Here is a 21,557-nt window from a genome sequence, read left to right on the forward strand (position 1 = left end):
TTTCTCACAGTTCTTCCTCAGCAGCACAAGCCAAGGTTATGTAGTTGGGCATAACCCACAATCCTGAGCCCTGGACCCCTGTGACACAGGCAGCTAAATCCCAGGGGGGAACATACAGCATAGGCTACAGAAAGAAAAGGTTACAACTCCTAGTAAACCAAGTTCCTTTTTACACCCCTTGCCCACTTTTGTATCATAAGGATGATGATTGCAAATGTGCTTATAGATGTTCCTCCTCAAACACTGCTTACCATCATTTTACACAATCCACTTTCTTAGGGATACAATCCGCCTACAAGACATGTGGTCTTCTTTATCCCAGGAGGTTTCTACAAGCTTTCTTTTTTTATTACATGTTTTGAAACAAATGTTTGTGATGCCAAAGGCACATACATATGTACACACCTCATCTTCAGACATAAAATTACAAATTAGGAAAAACGTTTTTGAATGTTTCTTCTTTATGAACTTTTTTAATGTTTCTATCAGTTTCATAACCATGAAATAGTCGATTTAAATTCCTATGGAAACTTCTTGATGTGCTAAACATTTCTCTGGAGTCAAGCCAGTCTCATTTATTTACAAGCTCCCACAAAAAGAAATTCCAGCTTTTATATCATCTTGAGAAAGCCAATCGCTTCCACTTCCTACGATTTAGCACAAAGTGACGATTTAGCAAGACTACGGCAGTTCTAACTCTGTTTTTCCTGTTAATGCAATGCAGTTCAGTATTACTTCTTAAATCACAAGTATAGATGATGTACCTATATTCTATCAGCAAATTTATTTGTAAGTTCTTAAATTGCATTGATTCTTCAGTGAGTCACCTCTGTCATTCATATTAAAATTACCTATAAAACCATATGTGCAATGTTGTAGCACATTTGAAAAAAATTAGTTTCTGAAAAACATAACATAAAACCAGTTTGTAAGTTGCTACAGTAGGGTGGGTTTAACGAGATATCACAACAGGGTGTTTACAGCTAAAAGAAGGTCCAATTGGAAGAAAAAAAAGGCATTCCAATTTCAGCTAGCTTTCACTAGAAAACCTTCTCCTGGTGTACAACACAATTTATTATAAAATCATATGCAAGTGGCACTTTCACCCTGAAGAGAAGCACAAAAGAGGAGAGGTAATACTGAAGCTAAAGAAGAAAAAGAAATCCTTAAAAGCATGCAGCCAAAAGTTCGCTAGCAAAGACTACTACAGCAGATCAGATTAATAAAGCTTAAAATCACTTTTGATGACTACAGTAATAAAGAATTTTGTTACAAAGAAGTGAAATAATTCCTTCAAATCATCTGGGAATTTATCACAGGCAGAATACCTGTTCTGATGGATGCAAAACAGTTATGCCAGCACTCTCATATTTCTAGGCTGACTTGAATGCGCTTGCTACAGTTAGCAGTCAAGATGCACACGTATCAGGAATGCAACTGTTCTTCAGAAACTCAGTACATGCAGTACTGGATCCACTACTGAGAATCCACTCTTCTTAACCAGCAACTACAAGCTGAGGTTTGTTTTTGTCTCACAGCTGATCAAAATTAACTTCTCTTATCATTAGAGATAAGAAACAGTCCAACACTCAGAGGAAAAAAAAATTACTTTTTCAAGTTGTCCTAACAAGCATCTGTTAGATTCCCTAAAACCCACATTCTAGAGAAACACATAAATGTGAATCATACTTTCCTTCTAAGTAGAAAGCAAAGAAACACCTAGTGAAGTTCATGAAACATAGGAGATAAAGTTTTCCTCTAAAATGCAAACTATTTGAAGCATCATAACATATACAACTGGACCATAAACAGAAAATACAAGTCTACTAGACAATTCCCAAAGGTAAATGTTACAAGATATTCCTTAACCCACTGCAAAGTGCCAGGTGTTCTAAGTAAAAATTTCTCTCTCTTGAGAAAATACTTCAATTTTACAAACAAATATCTATCCATTCCTTAAAGTATTTGAAAAATAAATTATCCAGGCCCGAAACTCATTATGAACACGTCAAAACCACCACCTACTTTGTTTTCCTAATTCAAAAATACAAGTTCCTAGTATAAGATTAACAGAACAAGTAAAATTGTAATTACATTTTCTGCTATATTAAGCCTGTATTTTGTACACTTGTTACCCATGTTTTATCCAACAATACCTGTACAACAATTAATTTTAATTTAATGCATCTTCTGCTACTTACCAAGAACTAAATTTGCAAGTTTTCCTTAAGTTTGATTTTTAAAAGTTTTGTACATTTGTCAGTGCCAAAATCATGCTTCTTATAGCTACAATATAACTATTAATATAGGCATGTCTAAAGGAATCAGACAAATCAATCTCACATACAAAGATACTGTTAGACAATACTACAGAGATTGCCCTTACTTTTTAATCATCTCCTTTATTTATTTTAAACTAGACATTCCTCATGTTAAAATAAACATATTTCAAATTGCTCTTCAGTACCCAACTATCAATAAAGTACAGTTTAGAGAGGAGGATGAGGTCTGACAGCCAGAGGGTGTTTTGTTGCAGTCTTACTGATATTTTATACTGCCAATCACATTGCTTAAATTAAGCCAGTGTAAGATCTGTATCTCAAGACCACTGTGACACTTGTTGTTCTAAACGTGTTAGGGGTAACAGGATAAAATGTGCTGTCTGGACAGATAGCCGACTCAATGGTCAGACTCGGAGAATCACAGAGAAATACAGGTCAGGAAGGACCTCTGATAATCAGCTGGTGAAAGCAGAGCCTTGCCTTATGGTCATGTCAAGCCAAGTCTTGAATTCCACAGCTATCTCGAAAGAAAATAAATAAGCAGAACTGATCTCCCCCCTTTTTTTTTTTTTAATGACTAAAATAATATGCTACAATATTAAGTTTTTTAAATGTGTACTTCTATACCTTTTAGTTAAGGAATTAGCAACACCAGATAAAGGAGATTATTCCTGATGAAATTGCTCTCTGCTGACCAAAGTTAGCTATTGATTTTAATCAGTAGCAAACAAGTCTCTTCAAGTTCTTCCTAAGACATGACAAGAGGAAAGGCAGCACCACTATGACTAGAAAGATGCTCAAACGCTGTGCTCAGGATCTGCATTTCCCCCAGTGCTGGATACTGCCTTAAAAATACTTGATAATAACACTGTAAACTTAAACAAATAGCTGAAGCTGATTTTCTATTGATTTGTCTCTTGCACTTGAATTTGTTGCTATCTGATAAGGTATGACAGGTTACTGAAACTTTCCACAGTGCTGACATGCTGATAACATCCCTTTCCTGTATGGACTCGACAATATCTAAAAAGCTGGCACCGAAGATTCAATAAAGCACTCTCTCCCCTGTACACAGGGCCATTTTTGCAGAACTTGTGGGAAGTGGCCATCTTTGAGACCCCTAAAGGTCTGGGAAGGAGAGTGTGATCAGAGGAGCCTCAGTTCTTCAGTAAGTGAACCAAAAGTCCTAAAACCACAAAGCTGTCTTCCTCTGCATACCTACATTCACTCTAAACTATGATCACTCAAGTCTGGTTTGTTCATCCCTCCCCTTTCTTTACAATTCTTCCATTCAAATTTTATCTCCTTCACAAATAGCTTTTCTTCCATGTAAAGCTCCCACCCTTCTCTAATTCTCAAATCAACATTTACAGCACATTTCTTCCATATCACTTCTGACATTCTTCCTCCACGGATCCCCCCCAGTCACTGCACTTCAACATTCTTTCTTGGATCTCGTAATTTCCTTTATACTAATTTTTGTCATTATTCTTTAACAAATGTGCAGTTCCTATGAACCATATCAAAACCATACATCATTCTTTCTTCCATGTCTTACTGTTCTTGCCTTTTAGAATCTGAGATACTTTACAATAGACACTTCTCATTTATAAGCCAAGAATTATGCATGAATAAACAGCAATCTTTCCTCACATGAAAAATATTTGCTCTGCAGCAGAACAGTGCCAGACAGGTACACATGCAGAGTAAAACAGGTAGACGGAACAACTGCAGAAATCTGATAAAAAAGAAAAGTAATTAATCTTAAACTTATGAATCTATCAGTAACGGTATATATTTGAGCAGAGCCCTACTGAAAGGTGGTTCTTTAAAAAGAAATTGCTTCTCATTTTATAAAGAGATCAGAAGGAGAGAATGGTCACTGGTAAGCATGATAGGTTACTGTAAACAAAATAAATTATCCCTGGAGCATACAAATGTTATATTAAATACATATGTCAGCCTGAGCCTATGAACATTATTGTGTTGCCTAAAAAGGAGTTTTTACAGTTGTGCAATTTGAAGTAGAATAAAAATGAACTTTTAACTAAGTTGAAAGTGATTGTTACAAAATACAAACCCTTTCATCTGGAATCTGTAGAAGCAAGACTCTAATGTAAACTTCAGCAGCAGCAGAAAACAAGCTTTCCAAAAGTTTTATTCCCTCATGGGAAAGGCTGTGTAATCGGTTAGGCTTTACGGAGTATTACTCGACTTGCATTAGACATTGTAAACGCAAACAAAATCTGGGCCTTTCAGCTTTACAAAATGTCCACTCAAAAAATGATATTTTTTCACCATTGTGCTACAAACACGATGGTGAAACCTGCTCTCTAGTACTTCTTCTGGTTCCTCAGCCATACTGCAAAGGCAATGAACTTAGCTGCCTGGTGGCTAACAAGCCTGTGGGGAAAATAAACAAATAAAAATCTACAAAGGGCAAGAAAAGAATCATTGCAATACACAGTAAAATGTAGAGTAGGACAAAAGAAAGAAAAGACTTTCAGGACAATAAAAGAAGAAATTAAAAAAAGACAAAATACACACACCATATACACAGGCTGGAGAAAAAATAAAAAGCTTAACTAAAAATAGATTCAAGGTAAGGACAGAAGAGAGCTGAAGACTTCAAATGCTAATGAGAAAAGATGATCCAACAAGAAAAAAATCTGGTAATGAGACATTAAAAAAGCCTGATGATGTAAAAACAGAATAGCCAGGGATGAAAGTAAGAGCAGTAATCAACCAAACAAGATCTTCAGTTAATTGTAATGCCATGCAAAAAGAAAAAAAAACAACAACTAACCAGCAATCTGTATTTCTTCTAATTATTCCTTTTAGCCAAAGGCATTATAAAGACAAAAGTAAAAAACAAGATTTTGGTTCCAAGAAACCAATGAAGATAAAAAACAAAAGGCCATCAATATAAGTCAGCAAAAGGAAGAAATAAAAAAAAAAAAAAAAAAAAATCATTCTCTTGGTTCAGTGTTTCTGAATAAGAAAATATACTTTTAAAGAACCTGCTAATTTTTATGTTGCTTTCCCACACTAAACTTACTCTTCCATGGAGTAACTTTCGGAGTCGTTTCCCAGTGACATTCATGATTCCACAGACACTGCGTAGGTGGGAACTGTCCTAATGGCAGCAGTAACAGCACAAAATACAGGGACCCTAAAAGGTACCAGGTGTCAAATTCTAGCGCCAATACCTCGATATTGTGGCAGTGCATATTGTAATCTACTATCAGTTTTAACATTACCATTCCTACTTTCTTGTCTTACTAAACAGTCATTTACTTTCAATGAACAACCCTCTAAAAAGATACACCATTTCATGTTTGAGGGTAGGGGACCTCCCCGGTATAAGATGCTGCACATCCAACAGCACATGATTTCCATCATACCTCTCAGTTTCCATGTTCTTGGGTAATGGCTTTGGACAGCACATGTTTAATCAGGAACATAACCTTCCTTCACATAGGACAGACAAATGTTTCTGCAAGCTGGCCATGGCAGTACACCTACCATGAGCTGTAGACATTTTAAATATCCCACTACTTGAATTCTCTTTACAAGCTGTACACTTGGAAGTCCTCATCATGGAAGACGATGGAAATTACCTTATTTTAGATGCTTTCCTTAACACAAGACACGAATGTGGAACTCAGGAAGAGCAAGATATCTGGGTACTCTTCACTTTATGCCTCTTTTCCATAAGCAATAAAAAGAAACTCCATGAAGGTTTCAATCCCTCCTCCTTTATGCCCTTAAACAGGTTCAAAAGTAAACAGGAAATATGTGTATCTGATTTTTATAATAAAAAAGGTTTCACCTCACACCTACGTGCAGGGGTATACATGCATACACAGGCTCAGAGAATTACCCCACATCACTTCGCAGAACATCTTGAAACATACTGCAATACGTATAACGTTTGTGCCCCTAGAGCTTCCATGCTCGAGTACCCTTTGGCTTTTTACAGCTAAGACATAGCATTCAAAGGCTTCTCACTACAAGCACACTCTAATATGAATGACAGCCTCCTTATACTTCTAGCTGTACAGCACACCTTGGCCTAATGCATTCAGACTTCTCTCCAATTCTAGTGGAAATAACATAACATTTCTCAAGTAGTAAAGAAGGTCTTTCGCTTAGCACAGTCCTTGTTTCTTTTTTGTGCCTTTTCTCTGTCACTTCCACTAACTAAGTGTGCATACTGGAATACATATTAATGCAGATATGCAGTTAAATTGCATTCAGCTTGTCAGAATTCCTGAATCTGTAACTCAGATTAGCCAGACCGTCCCTTTGATTGGATAAACCATAAAAGCAATACAAAACTCATCCTATTGATGATCAGATTTCAGGTCCAAGAGCCTGGACCCACTTCCTGCCCTTTTGTATTTCCATTCATAAGAGACCTTCAAGTGGAACCTGTACTCCCTCTCATGGTGGTTTCTTTCACCACAACTCTCTCCAGTTCAAGAACCTCCAATGGTTTCAGATCCTCATTCAGCTGCTTGCCACCACCAGTCCTGCTGCCATTCAAAAGCAGGAACAAAGTTATCAGAACTGAGGTCTTTCTAAGGGAAAGGGTGGGATGTTGTCATTACCATAAACCAAACACCAGATGACCTCTTATGTTACTTATGTTACCTCAAGATCCACAAGACTATTTGTGCCTCTTCACTCAGCCACACGAAGGTCAAACTAAAATTTTTTTGATCATCCTTATTAAATATATATCTGTTATAACAAGTGGTTTAGAGAAAAGATGATCCTTTATATAGCCCCATTTTCTCACTAACTCCCGTTAGCAGGCTTGCCTGGCTTTTGAGTAGTCTGTCTGTTGTTGTTGCCCCTAAAACCCAGCCACACACATATGTGGTTTTCTTCAGAATCTCAATTCAGAGTAAAAATATTCTTTATCAATAAAATCATCCAGCAGCTCTTCATTTTCATTATATTACTTAACATAGGCAAACATTAGCAGTGTTTCATTTACTAAGGAGTGAACAGGTAAAAACAAACAAAAGAACCCCTCAGATTCTATTTTCAAGCCTCTTGTACCTTTGTCAAATGCTTTTTAAATCAAATGCTTATGATGAATATAATTAACAATTTCTGCCTTCAGCAGCTGAAAAGAGACCAGTAATGAAGATCAGATTACATTCACAGTAAAATATACAACATTTACCCAAATTCCACTGTTCTTCTCTAGTAGAAAATGTGAAAGTACAGGTATTATTAGTGCACTAATATTTGTTAAGAACCTCTGGGGAAGGGATTATCATTATCTACTTTAGTAATATCGGATTTTCATTCTACATAGGAAATGAATAAAGGACAATAAAAGAATATACGTAATAGCAGCTTGTAATGCTCTCTGCAATCACTGTGTACAGAAAGGTAATCTCAGTCATTTGTTAACAGTACTGTTACAAGGTCATCTACTAAACATGAAACTATACTTTTTAGTTTCTAAAAGGACACAAAATTTTTTCCTTTGAAAAAGTCTCCAAGACCCATAAAAATAACAGTAGATTAATAAATGGTACTGTCTAAATAAAATAAAACATCCTACAGAAGACATCCTCATCAAACAGGGCTGATACTGGTACAATCTTCCACAGCTGATTCTCGGAAAACTTGCTGTGAAGTTTCTGCGCTATATTTGGAAGTGGGCACAAAAACCAGTTTTGACTACTTTTTTCCATTGAAATTACAACTAGGAAAGGGAGAACAGTTATTTGAAAAATCTGAAAAAAAAAAAAAAAGTAAGTACCAGCAACAAAGGACCCACTTGGCAAGCTCAAGTGGAAGAAGAGAGTTTATAGATCATGGAAGGAGGGGCTGACCGCTTGGGAGGAGTACAGGGCTGCTGTCAGGGGATGTAGAGAGGCAACTAGGAAAGCTAAGGCCTCCTTAGAGTTAAACCTGGCAAGAGGGGTCAAAGACAACAGGAAGAGCTTTTTCAAATACATGGCAGATAAAACTAACACCAGAGGCAATGTAGGCCCACTACTGAATGGGGTGGGTGCCCTGGTGACAGAAGATACAGAGAAGGCAGAACTATTGAATGCCTTCTTTGTCTCTGTCTACTCTGTCGGGGGCTGTCCTGAGGAGTCCTGTTCTGCTGAGACCCCAGGTGAAGATGAAGTCAAGACAATGGATGGGTTTGCCTTAGTTGATGAGGACTGGGTCAGAGACCAGTTAAGCAACCTGGACATCCATAAATCCATGGGTCCAGATGGGATGCACCCGCGGGTGCTGAAGGAGCTGTCTGAAGTCATTGCTGGACCACTCTCCACCATCTTTACCAAGTCTTGGGAAACGGGCGAGGTGCCTGAGGACTGGAGGAAAGCAAATGTCACTCCAGTCTTCAAAAAGGGCAAGAAGGAGGACCCGGGTAACTATAGACCGGTCAGCCTCACCTCCATCCCTGGGAAACTGATGGAGCAGCTTATCCTTGGTGCCCTCTCAAGGCATATCAAGGATAAGAGGGTTATTAGGGGCAGTCAGCATGGCTTTTCCAAGGGGAAGTCATGCTTGACCAACCTCATAGCCTTTTATGAGGAAATAACGAGGTGGATGGATGATGGCAGAGCGGTGGATGTGGTCTACCTTGACTTCAGTAAAGCATTTGACACGGTCTCCCACAGCATCCTCATGGCTAAACTGAGGAAGTGTGGACTGGATGACCGGATAATTAGGTGGACTGCGAACTGGCTGAAGGAGAGAAGCCAGAGAGTCGTAGTCAATGGGGCAGAGTCCAGTTGGAGGCCGGTAACCAGCGGAGTGCCTCAAGGGTCGGTACTGGGGCCCATATTATTCAATATATTCATTAATGATTTAGATGAGGGAATTGAGTGTACTATCAGCAAGTTTGCTGATGACACTAAGCTAGGAGGAGTGGCTGACACGCCAGAGGGCTGTGCTGCCATCCAGAGAGACTTGGACAGGCTGGAGATTTGGGCAGGGAATAACTTAATGAAATACAACAAGGGAAAGTGTAGGGTCCTACATCTGGGCAGAAACAACCCCAGGTTCCAGTATAGGATGGGGAGCTACCTGTTAGAGAGCAGTGTAGAGGAAAGGGACCTGGGGGTCCTGGTGGACAGCAGGATGACCATGAGCCAGCACTGTGCCCTTGTGGCCAAGAAGGCCAATGGCATCCTGGGCTGTATTAGAAGGGGGGTGGTTAGCAGATCGAGAGAGGTCCTCCTTCCCCTCTACTCTGCCCTGGTGAGACCGCATCTGGAATATTGTGTCCAGTTCTGGGCCCCTCAGTTCAAGAAGGACAGAGAGCTGCTGGAGAGAGTCCAGCGTAGGGCAACTAAGATGATTAAGGGAGTGGAGCATCTCCCTTATGAGGAAAGACTGAGGGAGCTGGGTCTCTTTAGTTTGGAGAAGAGGAGACTGAGGGGTGATCTTATTAGCGTTTATAAATATATAAAGGGGGAATGTCATGAGGATGGAGCCAGGCTCTTCTCAGTGGCGACCAGTGATAGGACAAGGGGTAATGGATTCAAGCTGGAACACAAGAGGTTCCACTTAAATTTGAGAAGAAACTTCTTCTCAGTGAGGGTGACAGAGCACTGGAACAGGCTGCCCAGGGAGGTTGTGGAGTCTCCTTCTCTGGAGACATTCAAAACTCGCCTGGACACCTTCCTGTGCAACCTCGTCTAGGTGTTCCTGCTCCGACAGGGGGATTGGACTAGATGATCTTTTGAGGTCCCTTCCAATCCCTAGCATACTGTGATACTGTGACCCATTTTCTAGCTACAACAATCACTACACAAAGACAGGTTTGATTTGACTTCAGATGCTATGACTTACTGACATTAGCAGCTCCTATAAAATCTCAAAGATTGCAGCATACCCCTAAAAGGAACTTTTTCTTCATCGATACCTGAAATTCTAGAATGGCCTTTATGAACAGCGAACTCCAAAATTTGTTATGCAGACAAAAAAGGAGATCACACCCTACACTACATAACTAACAGATAAACGTTTAAGACAAAGTGACCACTTTATAACATACTATCAACTGCTCCACACACAAATGTCTCAAAGATTTCAGTATACAAGTGTCTTTCAAAGAAAAAAAATTTCTTGGAGGAGAGGAGAATTAACAGAATACTGCTCTGTGAACAACAGTTAAGACTGAAAACTGTAGGATAAAAACCATACTTCTTCCTTTAAGAACAATAACCTAGAACATAACATGGCATCACGGCAATTATCATTCAAGCAACAGGTGTGTGTGTGTATATATATATATATATGTTCTCACCAAATGTATGCGTGTCATGGTCCTGATGACTTTCTCCCTTAAAGGCTGTCATTTTTTTATGAGCATCAACCCACCATGGTTTGTACTTTAAGACATGCTGAATAGCTTCATCTTCAAAAAAATCAGCTCTAGAAAGAAAACAGTCATATGCTATTTATTTCATTTTATAGTGTACGTAGGTATATTTTAATGCACACTTAGAATACACCTGACTTGGCTCCAGGCTATTTTCCGTACATTAGAAATATGTTCTTTGACTTAAAACCAGAAAATAATAACGTATCTGTAAACATACCTGTTGTGAAGGTATCTCCATAATCTAGAATCTAAGGGTCTGAAGCACAAGTCTTATGAGGAGCGGCTGAGGGAACTGGGGTTGTTCAGCCTGGAGAAAAGGAGGCTGAGGGGAGACCTTATCGATCCCTACAACTACCTGAAAAGGGGTTGTAGCGAGGTGGGGTCGGTCTCTTCTCCCAAGTAGCAGGCAATAGGACACAAGGAAACGGCCTCAGGTTGCGCCAGGGGAGGTTTAGATTGGATATTAGGAAAAATTTCTTCACTGAAAGGGTTGTCAAACATTGCAACAGGCTGCCCAGGGAAGTGATGGAATCACCATCCCTGGAGGTATTTAAAAGATGGGTAGACATGGTGCTGAGGGACATGGTTTAGTGGTGGTTTTGGCAGTGTTAGGTTAACAGGTGGACTCGATGATCTTAAAGGTCCCTTCCAACCTAGACAATTCTATGATTCTATGACTATTAAAAGCACAAACAATATTCTCTTATCATAAAGTACCCCTTCCTTACTTCCTCCACCTTTCCTGAGCCACACAGAAGCCTAGGGAAATTGATGAACTTGCAGCATGACATGAAGGTGAACAAACTTGATTTGTTCTGGATGTATCTAAAGCAAAATACTGCAAAGAGAAGACTTCTCAGACAACGTCACTGGCAGCAAACTTTATTTTACTGGTAAACTCTGCCACTTTAAAACTGCATATACTTTAGGGAGGAAGGGTATGCAGCTGAAGGGCACAAAGTAGGAATGGGGATGGACTTTTAGGTAAACAAGGGCGGAAAAAGGTGGAAAAAGAAGAGTTGTACATGAATTCTATAAGAGATATTACCTCCATCTCAGAACAAAGCCACTGTAGTAAAAAACCTCAATATAGTAATTCTGGGAGGATTTATACTAAAGGATTCAAATTCTAAGCCTCCTCTTACCATTTTTAGCTTTTTTTTTTTCAAGCCAAACAATAGTATAAATACTGAGAGCTAAAATAAAAATGCAGGAAATTTCTTAATACCTTCTTAAGCATTATACAAAACCTGCCCAGTCTACTGAACACATAATGTAATTTGCTTTAACACTGACAGATTTTTTGTTGCCTTCCTTCTATGTCTTTAAGTAACTTAAAGATATCAGCCAGTGTACATTTTCCTCAAAGGCAACAGAACACTTCTTTTTCCCCACCATTTTTCCCAGAGCTGTCCTTCTCGTCAGGGTACAGAGGAAAACAATTTTTGTTGAAGAAAGGTTAGTATGATCCGTTCTGAAGCATTCAAAACACAGCCGTTAAACAGTTGTAGCTCATCTACCAGGCTAGAGACAGGGTCTAAGATGGAAACTTAAAATTACTGTAATTTGCATCACATTATAGGTTAGGAACTACTTCAGTTCTCCTGAAATGTACTTCCAAGTGACAATTCAAGAAAGCTTTTCTAATTTCTGTGTGCTACAGAAAGACATGCAGCTGCCTCTGAAACACCTGACTAAGGAAAAATTCCCAGTTTGCAAAAGTGACTTCTGAAACAACTCAAAATACATTAAGCCTATCTCTCCCCAACAAAACACATCACAAGCACTAATTCTCCCTACTAGGGACTACACTATTCTCCCACCAAATCAATCTTGCAGGAATCACTATATTAATAGATCTCATGGCTTCAATTTAGTTTATTTATCTGAAAGTTTCTGAACCTAACTTGACCGGCATGAAGAATCATCTCCACCTTCATTACATGGGACAAAGCACAAAGAAACAGAAAGGCTTGGAACTTTTCCTCATTCTGCTGCAAAAAACATTTCATGTGATGAAGGCAAAAGTGACATAGACAAAATCTTCATAACTTCAACATCAAATTTACTTCCTCATAGATAAGGATGGTTCAGTAATCCTTGTGTCACAAGGGGAAAACAAAGTTCTGACATCTACAACCCAAAATGCTGGCAGGGACTGGCTACTCAGCTGCTGAAGAGGTTAACTATGAAACAACGTTCTGCAACAGTTCAGAGCAGCCCCTGCTTGAATGCAGACTTAAGCAGTAATTAAACAGAAGAGTAACCCCAAAACAGATAAGCAAGGTCTTGTGTCAGTGTCACACTTACGAATACCCTCTAAGGCCTGCTGTGATGAGACAAAGAAATAGACAAATAAAAAGTAAAGGTATTATTTTCAAAAATGATCTCAAAATCAATAATTTATAAAAAGTAAAAGTGAATATATTTCACCTGAAGTACTTTTACTTGACCAGGTGAAGTAAATCAATACTCACAGATAATGATCAGGCTCAAATTTGGCAGCCTCAGCTGCTAGGCGTTTCCTCCTACGTTCATCTACAGGAGTTTGGTCTGGATCCTTAATGTCAATAACATCACTGAGTTCATCCTGCAAATGGAACAAAAGTTATATGACCAAGCATATATATATATATATGTCACAGGTATGACATACAAAATTTATTCAGTAAGAATTTAGGAAGGATGCTTATCAGCATCACACTGAAATCTCTAGTTGCTCTTCAACTTCTCTTTCAAGTCTCCCAAATTAAGGCTCCACTGTGCAAACAAAACATCAAAATTCTAAGGAAATTCAATTATTTGAAGCTCCTTAGAATTCATGATACTATGAAGTCTATTCAGGCTGTTTTATCACACCGCAGGCAGGTTATTTTGCATTATGATAAAATTTGCAATGTTTAACAAAAGCACACAACCACAACAAAGACAAGATAAAAACCATAGATACTGTTCTTGTCACTTTTGAGATTACTCTCACATTCTGAAGTGGCCATACATTAATTAATGGGCAACTGCAGTGCCCTTTTAAGCATAATTAAGTAGTGGTACATTAATACTGATGGGAAATGTACTTCTTCATGAATTTCATGGTAATGAACCAGTGTATATATCCTAACAAAATGTAAATACTTTCTCCATAAATAGCAATCTTTCTGCTCCAAACCCTGAAAATACTACAATTCATGCAATAATGAGTTAGAATTACATAATTAAGTTGCTTTAAACAGCTACAACTTAAATTGCTTAAAGTAAGTACATTACAAAAAATAAGTTATCATCTACTATTTTAATAAAAGCTCTGTATACTACAAATATTATTATACTACCTAGCATGCTACAGGTTATAGATTAACTACAATCCATTCATGAATTAAAGAAACTGCTGAACACACAAAACCCAAGTAACTGCATTTTAAAGTTCCTATCCTACCAATTAATTCACAAAAGCAAATTTCAGCGCATTAGCATAACCCTAGCAAATCCCACAGACACCAGGTGGGCAGACACCTTAAGGAGTGCACACCTCAAAAGTTTTTGTCTTGTGAGAAAATCAATCCTAAAACCAAAAGTACAATGAGAAAATTACTGTGAATTTCACAATTTAAAAAAATTTAATGCAACCACCATAACAGGACCTATACATTAGTCAGCTTTATTTTGTATTATTTTTTAATTGAGTAATTTCCTTCTTATTTAAAAACAAATTAAAATTCATCGCATCTGAAAGACACTGTACATAGATGCTAAATATGTTTGAAGTCAGAATAGAAGGCAGTACCAAATATAAAGCAAAAGTGTTAACAACAGACTGTTAACAGCCTGTAGACCGTTTGCAGCTTGCTAGAACTATTCACCTGGCACATGGCCTGCTTCAGACAGGCCTTTTCCTCTGTGCCTTCACAGGTGAGCTGAACCGTGCTGGTGACAGCAGCCCACCTCCAGAGACCATTTTTACCAAGGACGGCATTCAGCCCTTTCCTCTCACATTGAAACTATAGCAGAAACAGACCAGCCCGTTGACTCTGCTACAAAATTAACCCCTTCTCAACAACCCCCTATTTCTGCAGTAACAAGGATTTGTCTGTGCTACTACAAAAGCAGAGTATTCTCAGTCACAGAATGGGATAATGGAGAAGAATAGTTATTTAATGATCCCCTCCTGACTATGGAATGAGCCAGGAAGCCTACCCAACATGAAAGTTACCCAGAACTTTTACGATACAAAAAGACGAAAATGCATCTACCTGCAGCCGCTGGAACACCCCTGACCGCAAATTCCCAAATCCATAACAGTACTGTAGTGGTAGCATGCTTTCTGCACTTTCTTCATAAGGGGTCTGCTCTATTTCCCAGTCAAATTCTTCTTCCTCCTCCTCCTCTAACTCATCAGAGGCAGCTGTTTATATGCATGGTCAGAGAAATAAAATCATTACATAGAAAATATACATGATTTAATAGAGAGGCAAACACTGGTAACACAATGAGCCTTTCTCATTTTACTACATCTTTTAAGAAAACTTATACAACACTGGGTCATACAGGCAGATGCTTACATCAGAAATCCATAGGTCCTGCTCCAAATTCTTCAACTTTCAAAAATAAAGACCAGGAACACTAAATTTTTTAAGTATACTCACTCAAAGACTGAAATAATTGTTCTACTGATTGCAATAAGATCAGAATTTGATGTTAAGAGAACCCTGACAGGAGCAGTGTGACATTATCAACAATTTAAGATAAATATTAAAAAAATTAAACACGGATAGTCAAACGTTCTTGTCTGTTAAATACTGATGTTAAGCAAGTCATCCCCTAGAACCTGTGGTTTTAATTAGCTTCTGTCATCTGAGCTAAAAGTCCGGTTGTGCTACCATGTAGAAAGCAGAAGACTCAACTGTGTGTGTATTGTACAGCCACTAGAGGGGTACAAAGATCTACAGAGGATTAGCATATGTTAAGCACATTTTGGAAAAACATAAACATAACTAAACCTATAAAGATGACGTGCATATCACCTAAAATACATTTATTTTTATACTTAGCCATACTTTCAGATTCATTCACACCCTTTTTGTACCTTGGACTAGACAATAATAGAAATACTTTATTTTTCTACATATATGACTACATAGATCTATAACTATTTCATTATGTACATGTATCACTACTATAAATAGGATTTTTTTTTCATACCTATCTCTTCTACTAAAGGTTTTCCTGATCTTGATTTCTTTGGTGCTAAAAGAGACGTTAGCATGTCCAGTCCCTCAAAATATTGGCCAGGAATCTCCTTAGGTAACCGAATTGTAAAAGTTCCTTAAAGGGAAGTCAGAATACAGTTATTGCATTAAAATATCCGAGATAAAAATGTGCATTTTTCCTCTAATGAAAAAGGCTCACAGAAAATGGGACATATGCAGGTCACATTTTATTATGCATCAATCTCTGTGTGTGTTTTTAAACCTATTTCACAAGTTTCACAAACAATAAAAGATTTTAATGATGAAGCATGGAAGAGAATATTTAACCAGTTGTGGTCTCTTGACTCACATTGTATAAACACAAATCAACAGAACACAAGCTTTATTTTATTTTGAATCCTTCTACCAATCAAGCAATCAACAGATCATAGGAAACTACATTCAGCAATCTGATTATTATCTTAACTCAAGCACGTAATAAAGGCTTTGCAAGCAAATTATAGGTTTTATTCCTGTTTTTTAATTAATACATTAATTCCGTAAGGTACATATTTTATCCCAGAAATACCTTACACCTTAAGGTGTGGAGAAAGGCTAATATCTTCTTTCTTAAGACTGCCTCAGGATTATCTCATTTCTACTCAGCCCTACCTGACTTCTTTGCAGATTTACTAGATTAATGATCTTGGTACAATGACATGTCTAGCCCTCACAGAGCTAGACATATGAACAGCCCTCACAGGGCATACATATGAACGTGTACGTAATGTACGTATTTTTTTCATTAATAGGACAGTTCTGAACACATCCTTTGTGCTTAAGGATGGCCTAAATAAGTACAATAAATCCTGAGCAATATTTTTTTATACTACATAACACATGAGAAACTTTACAGTTATTTACAGATTCGTATACTTCAATAACGTTCTATGCAATCCCAGTGCAGCAAAGTATAAATTATTGGAGAGTTAGTAGCATTTTTAATGACACATATACTAAGAACATTAACTAATACCTTTGTCTGTATTATAAGAGGCTTTTTCTCTGCCATCTTCTACAATTCTTCCAGGAAGTGTCAATCTGCGGGCAAAAAATGAGATGCCTCATTGAATGCTTTACTAATTCTGCAATTTAAAGTCTCAGCCTATAAAAATGTAAGGCACATTCCAAAAGCAGTACAAAGGACTTAACTACATGACTCCTGTTGACACTAATGTTTATACTCCTGTTTACTCTGAGACATTGGCCCAAGTTGCCCTGAGAAGCTGTGGCTGCCCCAGCCCTGGAGGTGTTCAAGGCCTGGACGGGGCTTGGAGCAACCTGGTCTGGCAGAAGGTGTCCCCGCCCATGGCAGGGTCGGTGGAACTAGATGATCTTTAAGGTCTCTTCCAGACTAAACCGTTCTATGATTCTATCCCCATGTACTTCAAAATCTTTTTCCCTAGCTATTGGTACAAGAGATCAGCACCTGAGATACAGAAAATTTGTGACTCCTGATTTCCCAGCTTGTATGAGGCCACAGCCACCCTTGGCACAATATAGAACACTTTGAAGATTCTTCGATTTAAAAAACTCTAAGCCAACACACAGTGATGGGATATGAGAACTCATCCAGAGTTCTTGTACTGCTTACTCAGAATAACTAATTTATTGCATTCTACCAGTCCCCTAAAATCCCCTGTAGTCGAATAATGTATATAGGGGAAGCACATCCAATAGAGGAAACAGAAAATAAGAAAGGTTAATAGCTTGTCAGCTCTTACATGCCAAAGATTTTCTTAATGCTTTGATACTGAGATTGCCTCTTGTTCCTTTCCTGTAGCATAGTGGGGAACTTAATATCTAGAGAAAAGATACAGCCTGGAACCTCACTTCCACCCACATGACTTTTCTCCCCTTATGTTATTAGGAGTGCATCAAAATCCATTCTTCACCAAATATACTGTATCTGGGTGTCAACAGGGAAAAGACACGCTTATTCTACACAACTTGCTTACATCCAGAAAATTATCTTGCCATTTTACAATTAAAAATCTTTGTAAAGTAAATTTTGAAAAGGATTTCTTTAAATCCCCTTTAATGTGATTTAATGCCTAGAAACAAAGAGACCAGATCCATAAAAACAATTCCTTGCACAAAATGGGTTGTTTGCAGTCTACAGTATAAAAGCTACAGATGAGGAGTGTTCTGAAGGGAACAAAATGAAGTTCATTCTCTACTGACTTTTATTTCTTTTATTAAGTTCCATTTTTTAAAATCCTTCCACTACTTGCCTGAGAAAGTATGGCTTAACATAAAATTTAAAATCTTCCCCTTCAAAATACACATCAAACTCTGAAGCTCTGGCATAAGGTACTTTGATTATTATTGTAAGAAAATCCGGATCCTGGGTCAGCTCAAAAGCTGGAGTTATCATGATGAATCTTACAGGAAAAGCAACCACTGTCTCTGTGGCCCTATCAAAACAGGAAAACAAGAAAAGATTATTGTAATTTCCAACTTATGACAGCAAGTAGTGTCTCTTCAAAATTCTACAGGACAACCATTTCAGATTCTCACAGAACCATTTTCCACGTACTCATGACAACAAGAAAAGCACATTATCAATAATTTGAAGGTATCATCTCTCTGCACTTTAATGAAATAATCGAATGCAAATGAACATAACATCAGGAGCACAGGAAAGAACCCACTATATTCAGCATAAAAAGCACACTAAGTTCAGTCCTAGAACTTGGCAGCTTTTTGTAACTTGTTTATAGTTTCACACATAGCAAATGTTAGATCTTTACAGTTCATTAGTGAACTGATCTCAAACTGCTATTAGAAAATACTGAAAAACAGTAACACTTTCAAAAACTTTGAACTGTATTTTATAACCCATACACACATTAGCCAGAACACAAGCAATAAATTCAGTACACCCCAAACAGATTTTCTGAGTATACACACTAAGCATACTGCTCTTCCTGTCTAATTTAATGCATGAGCCACTGGGACATTACATGCACAGTACATATTTAGCATGAGAAAATGAATTTACATAGTACCATTCACCTGATAACACAACTTGTCTGACTCTTCAATAGCTTTGAAATGCAAGATAATTCATCAGGTTTAACATAGAATCCAGTTTTAATGGGGGGAGGTTTACGAAAGATCACACGCTTCTGAAAACTTTTAAGATAAAAATATTTTTACCAAAAAAAAAAATGCAAACTAGAACTATTATCTGGGAAACAGCTACTTTTCACTTTCACAGCTATCTTTATTAAACACCCCCATTCTGACAATTTAATGAGCAAACATGGAGCATTAACCATTAATAGGGCTAAATTAACGGATTACCCTTTTTTTCTTACGACCTCATTTGACAGGTACAAAAAAAATAAAACTACCCATTTCACCGTATCACTTGATTCCAGGGCAACATTCCCACCCTTTCCAGGCTGAGAAGCTGCAGGGTGCTTATCACGTTGTAACCAGAAAGGAAATAGCAGAGCTTGCAGAACACCTGCAAACCGATTTACTGTGCACCTTCTTCTTACCTATTTAAACACCACACGCCGTTTAACAGACAAGAGGTAATAAAAATCCACTAGCTCATTTAGACCCTTCAAGGATAATATGCCTGCCTGCATTTTTATTTTCCCAAACCAGAGGTGTGTAACATTTAGCAGCAGCCCCAAAGCCAGGCCCCAGCAGTTCCCGCTCTGAGCTTCTCAGCTCTGCTGCACTTTTGGCATCCCCGACACAAATTAATGACCCCAGCTCATTAACCTGGAGGCTCCCACACAAGCCCCGGGTATTTTGCAGGCGACAGCCTCGGAACCACTGAGATCCATCCCGCAACAACGCAACACTCAATCCCCAGCAGTACTTGTTCCAACCTAAGATCAGGCATCCCAAGTAGTTAAGCTTCCCAGACTTTTCTTTAAAAAGACCGCCTTACACTGGAGAAAAAAAACCAGCAGAACTAAAACGTTTCTGTTGCAGCAAGGCGCTGGCAGGAAAAGGGACAAACGCTTTGCTCTGCTTTGCTCCAAGGCACTACAGTAAGACATAATTTCCCTCTGCTGCTTGTTAAACTGGGTCAATACGCGATGACTTCGCCAAAAGCCGACTTTCAAGCCGTACCGGAGGGCACATATGAAGGAAACCCGCCGGCCCGACCCCCGACGTCCGCAGGACAGGCCGCTGAGTCCGCGCTGAGGGAAGAGCCGGGCTCCCACCGGCGCACCCGCGCCACGGGCCGCGAACCGCCGCTGCCACCCCCCTCCCCGAGGCCTCTGAGGGGAGCGAGCCCTCCGGGGTAGGCGGTTGCCGGCGGGGTGAGCCCCGCTCCCCTCAGGCCAGGCCCCGCCGCCACTCACCGCGCCTCCGCCCGCCCTCACCGCGCGCGCCGGGCGCTGAGGCGGGGGACGCGCATGCGCAGGCAGCGCCGGCACGGCGGGAAGTAGTATAGGCCCGGCCACCTCCCTGGGGGGGTTGCCGTTCTGGCCGCTGCGCTCCCTCGGAAGCCAACGGCACCGGGGAGAACAAAAACGGAAGAGACGTGAGAGGGTAGTACCGAGAAGTGAGCGGTCTGCGGCCCGGGGGGAGGCCGAGGGAGCCTCCACCACTCCTCGGGCCTGGCCTTCCCTCACGGTGCCTCATAGGCCGGGCCCCGCCGGCGGGGAGGGCCTTCCCTCAGGTTCCCCCCACCGGCCTTGTCTTTAGCAAAAGTGATGATGTGGTGGGCCGGACGTCCTGCTTCAAGGGAGGTCTAACCATCTCGAGAGATGAAAGCAGTATTTGATAAGATCCTAACCCCCAACAACTGTCATCCTGGTAAATCTATTGAAATGCTCATCAGAGGGTGGGGTGCTGCAGTGCGAAGATTGCCTGCAAAACCTCGGCTCTTTCCTCTGTAATAGCTGCAGCCATACCTATAACTGTAGGCATCTGACATGATCAGGTACTGCTTCTTAAACATAACAAGCTACTGAAAGTAAATTGTGTGTCTCACAACTCATAATGCTTGTATGAATAAGTAGAAGAAATGCTTGTATGTGTAAGTAAATGAATGAAGAATGCTTGTATGTATAACTAAAGCATGCAGTGAGAATACCTCTGAAGTGGAAAGAATTAAGTTAATAACAGAGTTTAATAGGAATAGAAGGTTTGGACCTAATGTAATTTAAATTGGGTTGGTATGGATAAAACGATTTCAAGAACTGAAATACATTGAAGTGGAGGGCTGCAGAAACAATAAACAAGAGTGAAGCACTCTCAGAACAGGAATTAAGTTACATAAATCTAAGACAGCCGGTAAGTGCAAACAAGATTGACAATGTGAATAGAGACAGATCCTGATTAATCAAAAGAAATGCAGTATTAAGGAGAAAATGCAACAAGAAGTTCAAAAAAATGCTAAAAGCAGAAAAGTTGGTTTAAAAGCCATAATTTACCTGTCTTTAAATATAGCACCTAATGTAGAATTAATCTGATTTTTCTGTCATTAAACCATGAAAGGTATTCTGCTTCCAGATAATTCTCTACATTTTTAAATGCTCCTGACTGTCTTCCTCTCCCTGCCCCCTCTGAAATGTATTCAAACATTTTTCCTGGAGGGAAGAAAACAATTATATAACTTCTGCTAATGAAGTTTTGTTTGTTTGTTTTTAATAGATAAACAATCTTCCAAGCTGATAAAGA

At 39.1% G+C, this 21,557-nt stretch overlaps 1 protein-coding gene across 1 annotated transcript in view; it reads right to left on the bottom strand.

Moving 5' to 3' along the window:
* The window catches only part of SHQ1 (SHQ1, H/ACA ribonucleoprotein assembly factor), a gene marked incomplete at its 5' end in the record, with an annotated part of 57,268 nt that extends 38,992 nt beyond the window's left edge, over nt 1–18,276 (bottom strand). The window contains 6 exons of the mRNA XM_082487532.1: nt 10,579–10,706; nt 13,134–13,246; nt 14,904–15,055; nt 15,853–15,975; nt 16,876–16,940; nt 18,134–18,276. Coding sequence (XP_082343658.1) covers nt 10,579–10,706; nt 13,134–13,246; nt 14,904–15,055; nt 15,853–15,975; nt 16,876–16,940; nt 18,134–18,276 — 724 coding nt within the window. The remainder of the gene's footprint in view (nt 1–10,578; nt 10,707–13,133; nt 13,247–14,903; nt 15,056–15,852; nt 15,976–16,875; nt 16,941–18,133) is intronic.
* Between the last annotated feature and the right edge of the window lie 3,281 nt (nt 18,277–21,557).

Source organism: Vanellus vanellus (assembly GCF_965231255.1).
Source record: "Vanellus vanellus genome assembly, chromosome: 9".
In the NCBI taxonomy this organism is placed as follows: domain Eukaryota; kingdom Metazoa; phylum Chordata; class Aves; order Charadriiformes; family Charadriidae; genus Vanellus; species Vanellus vanellus.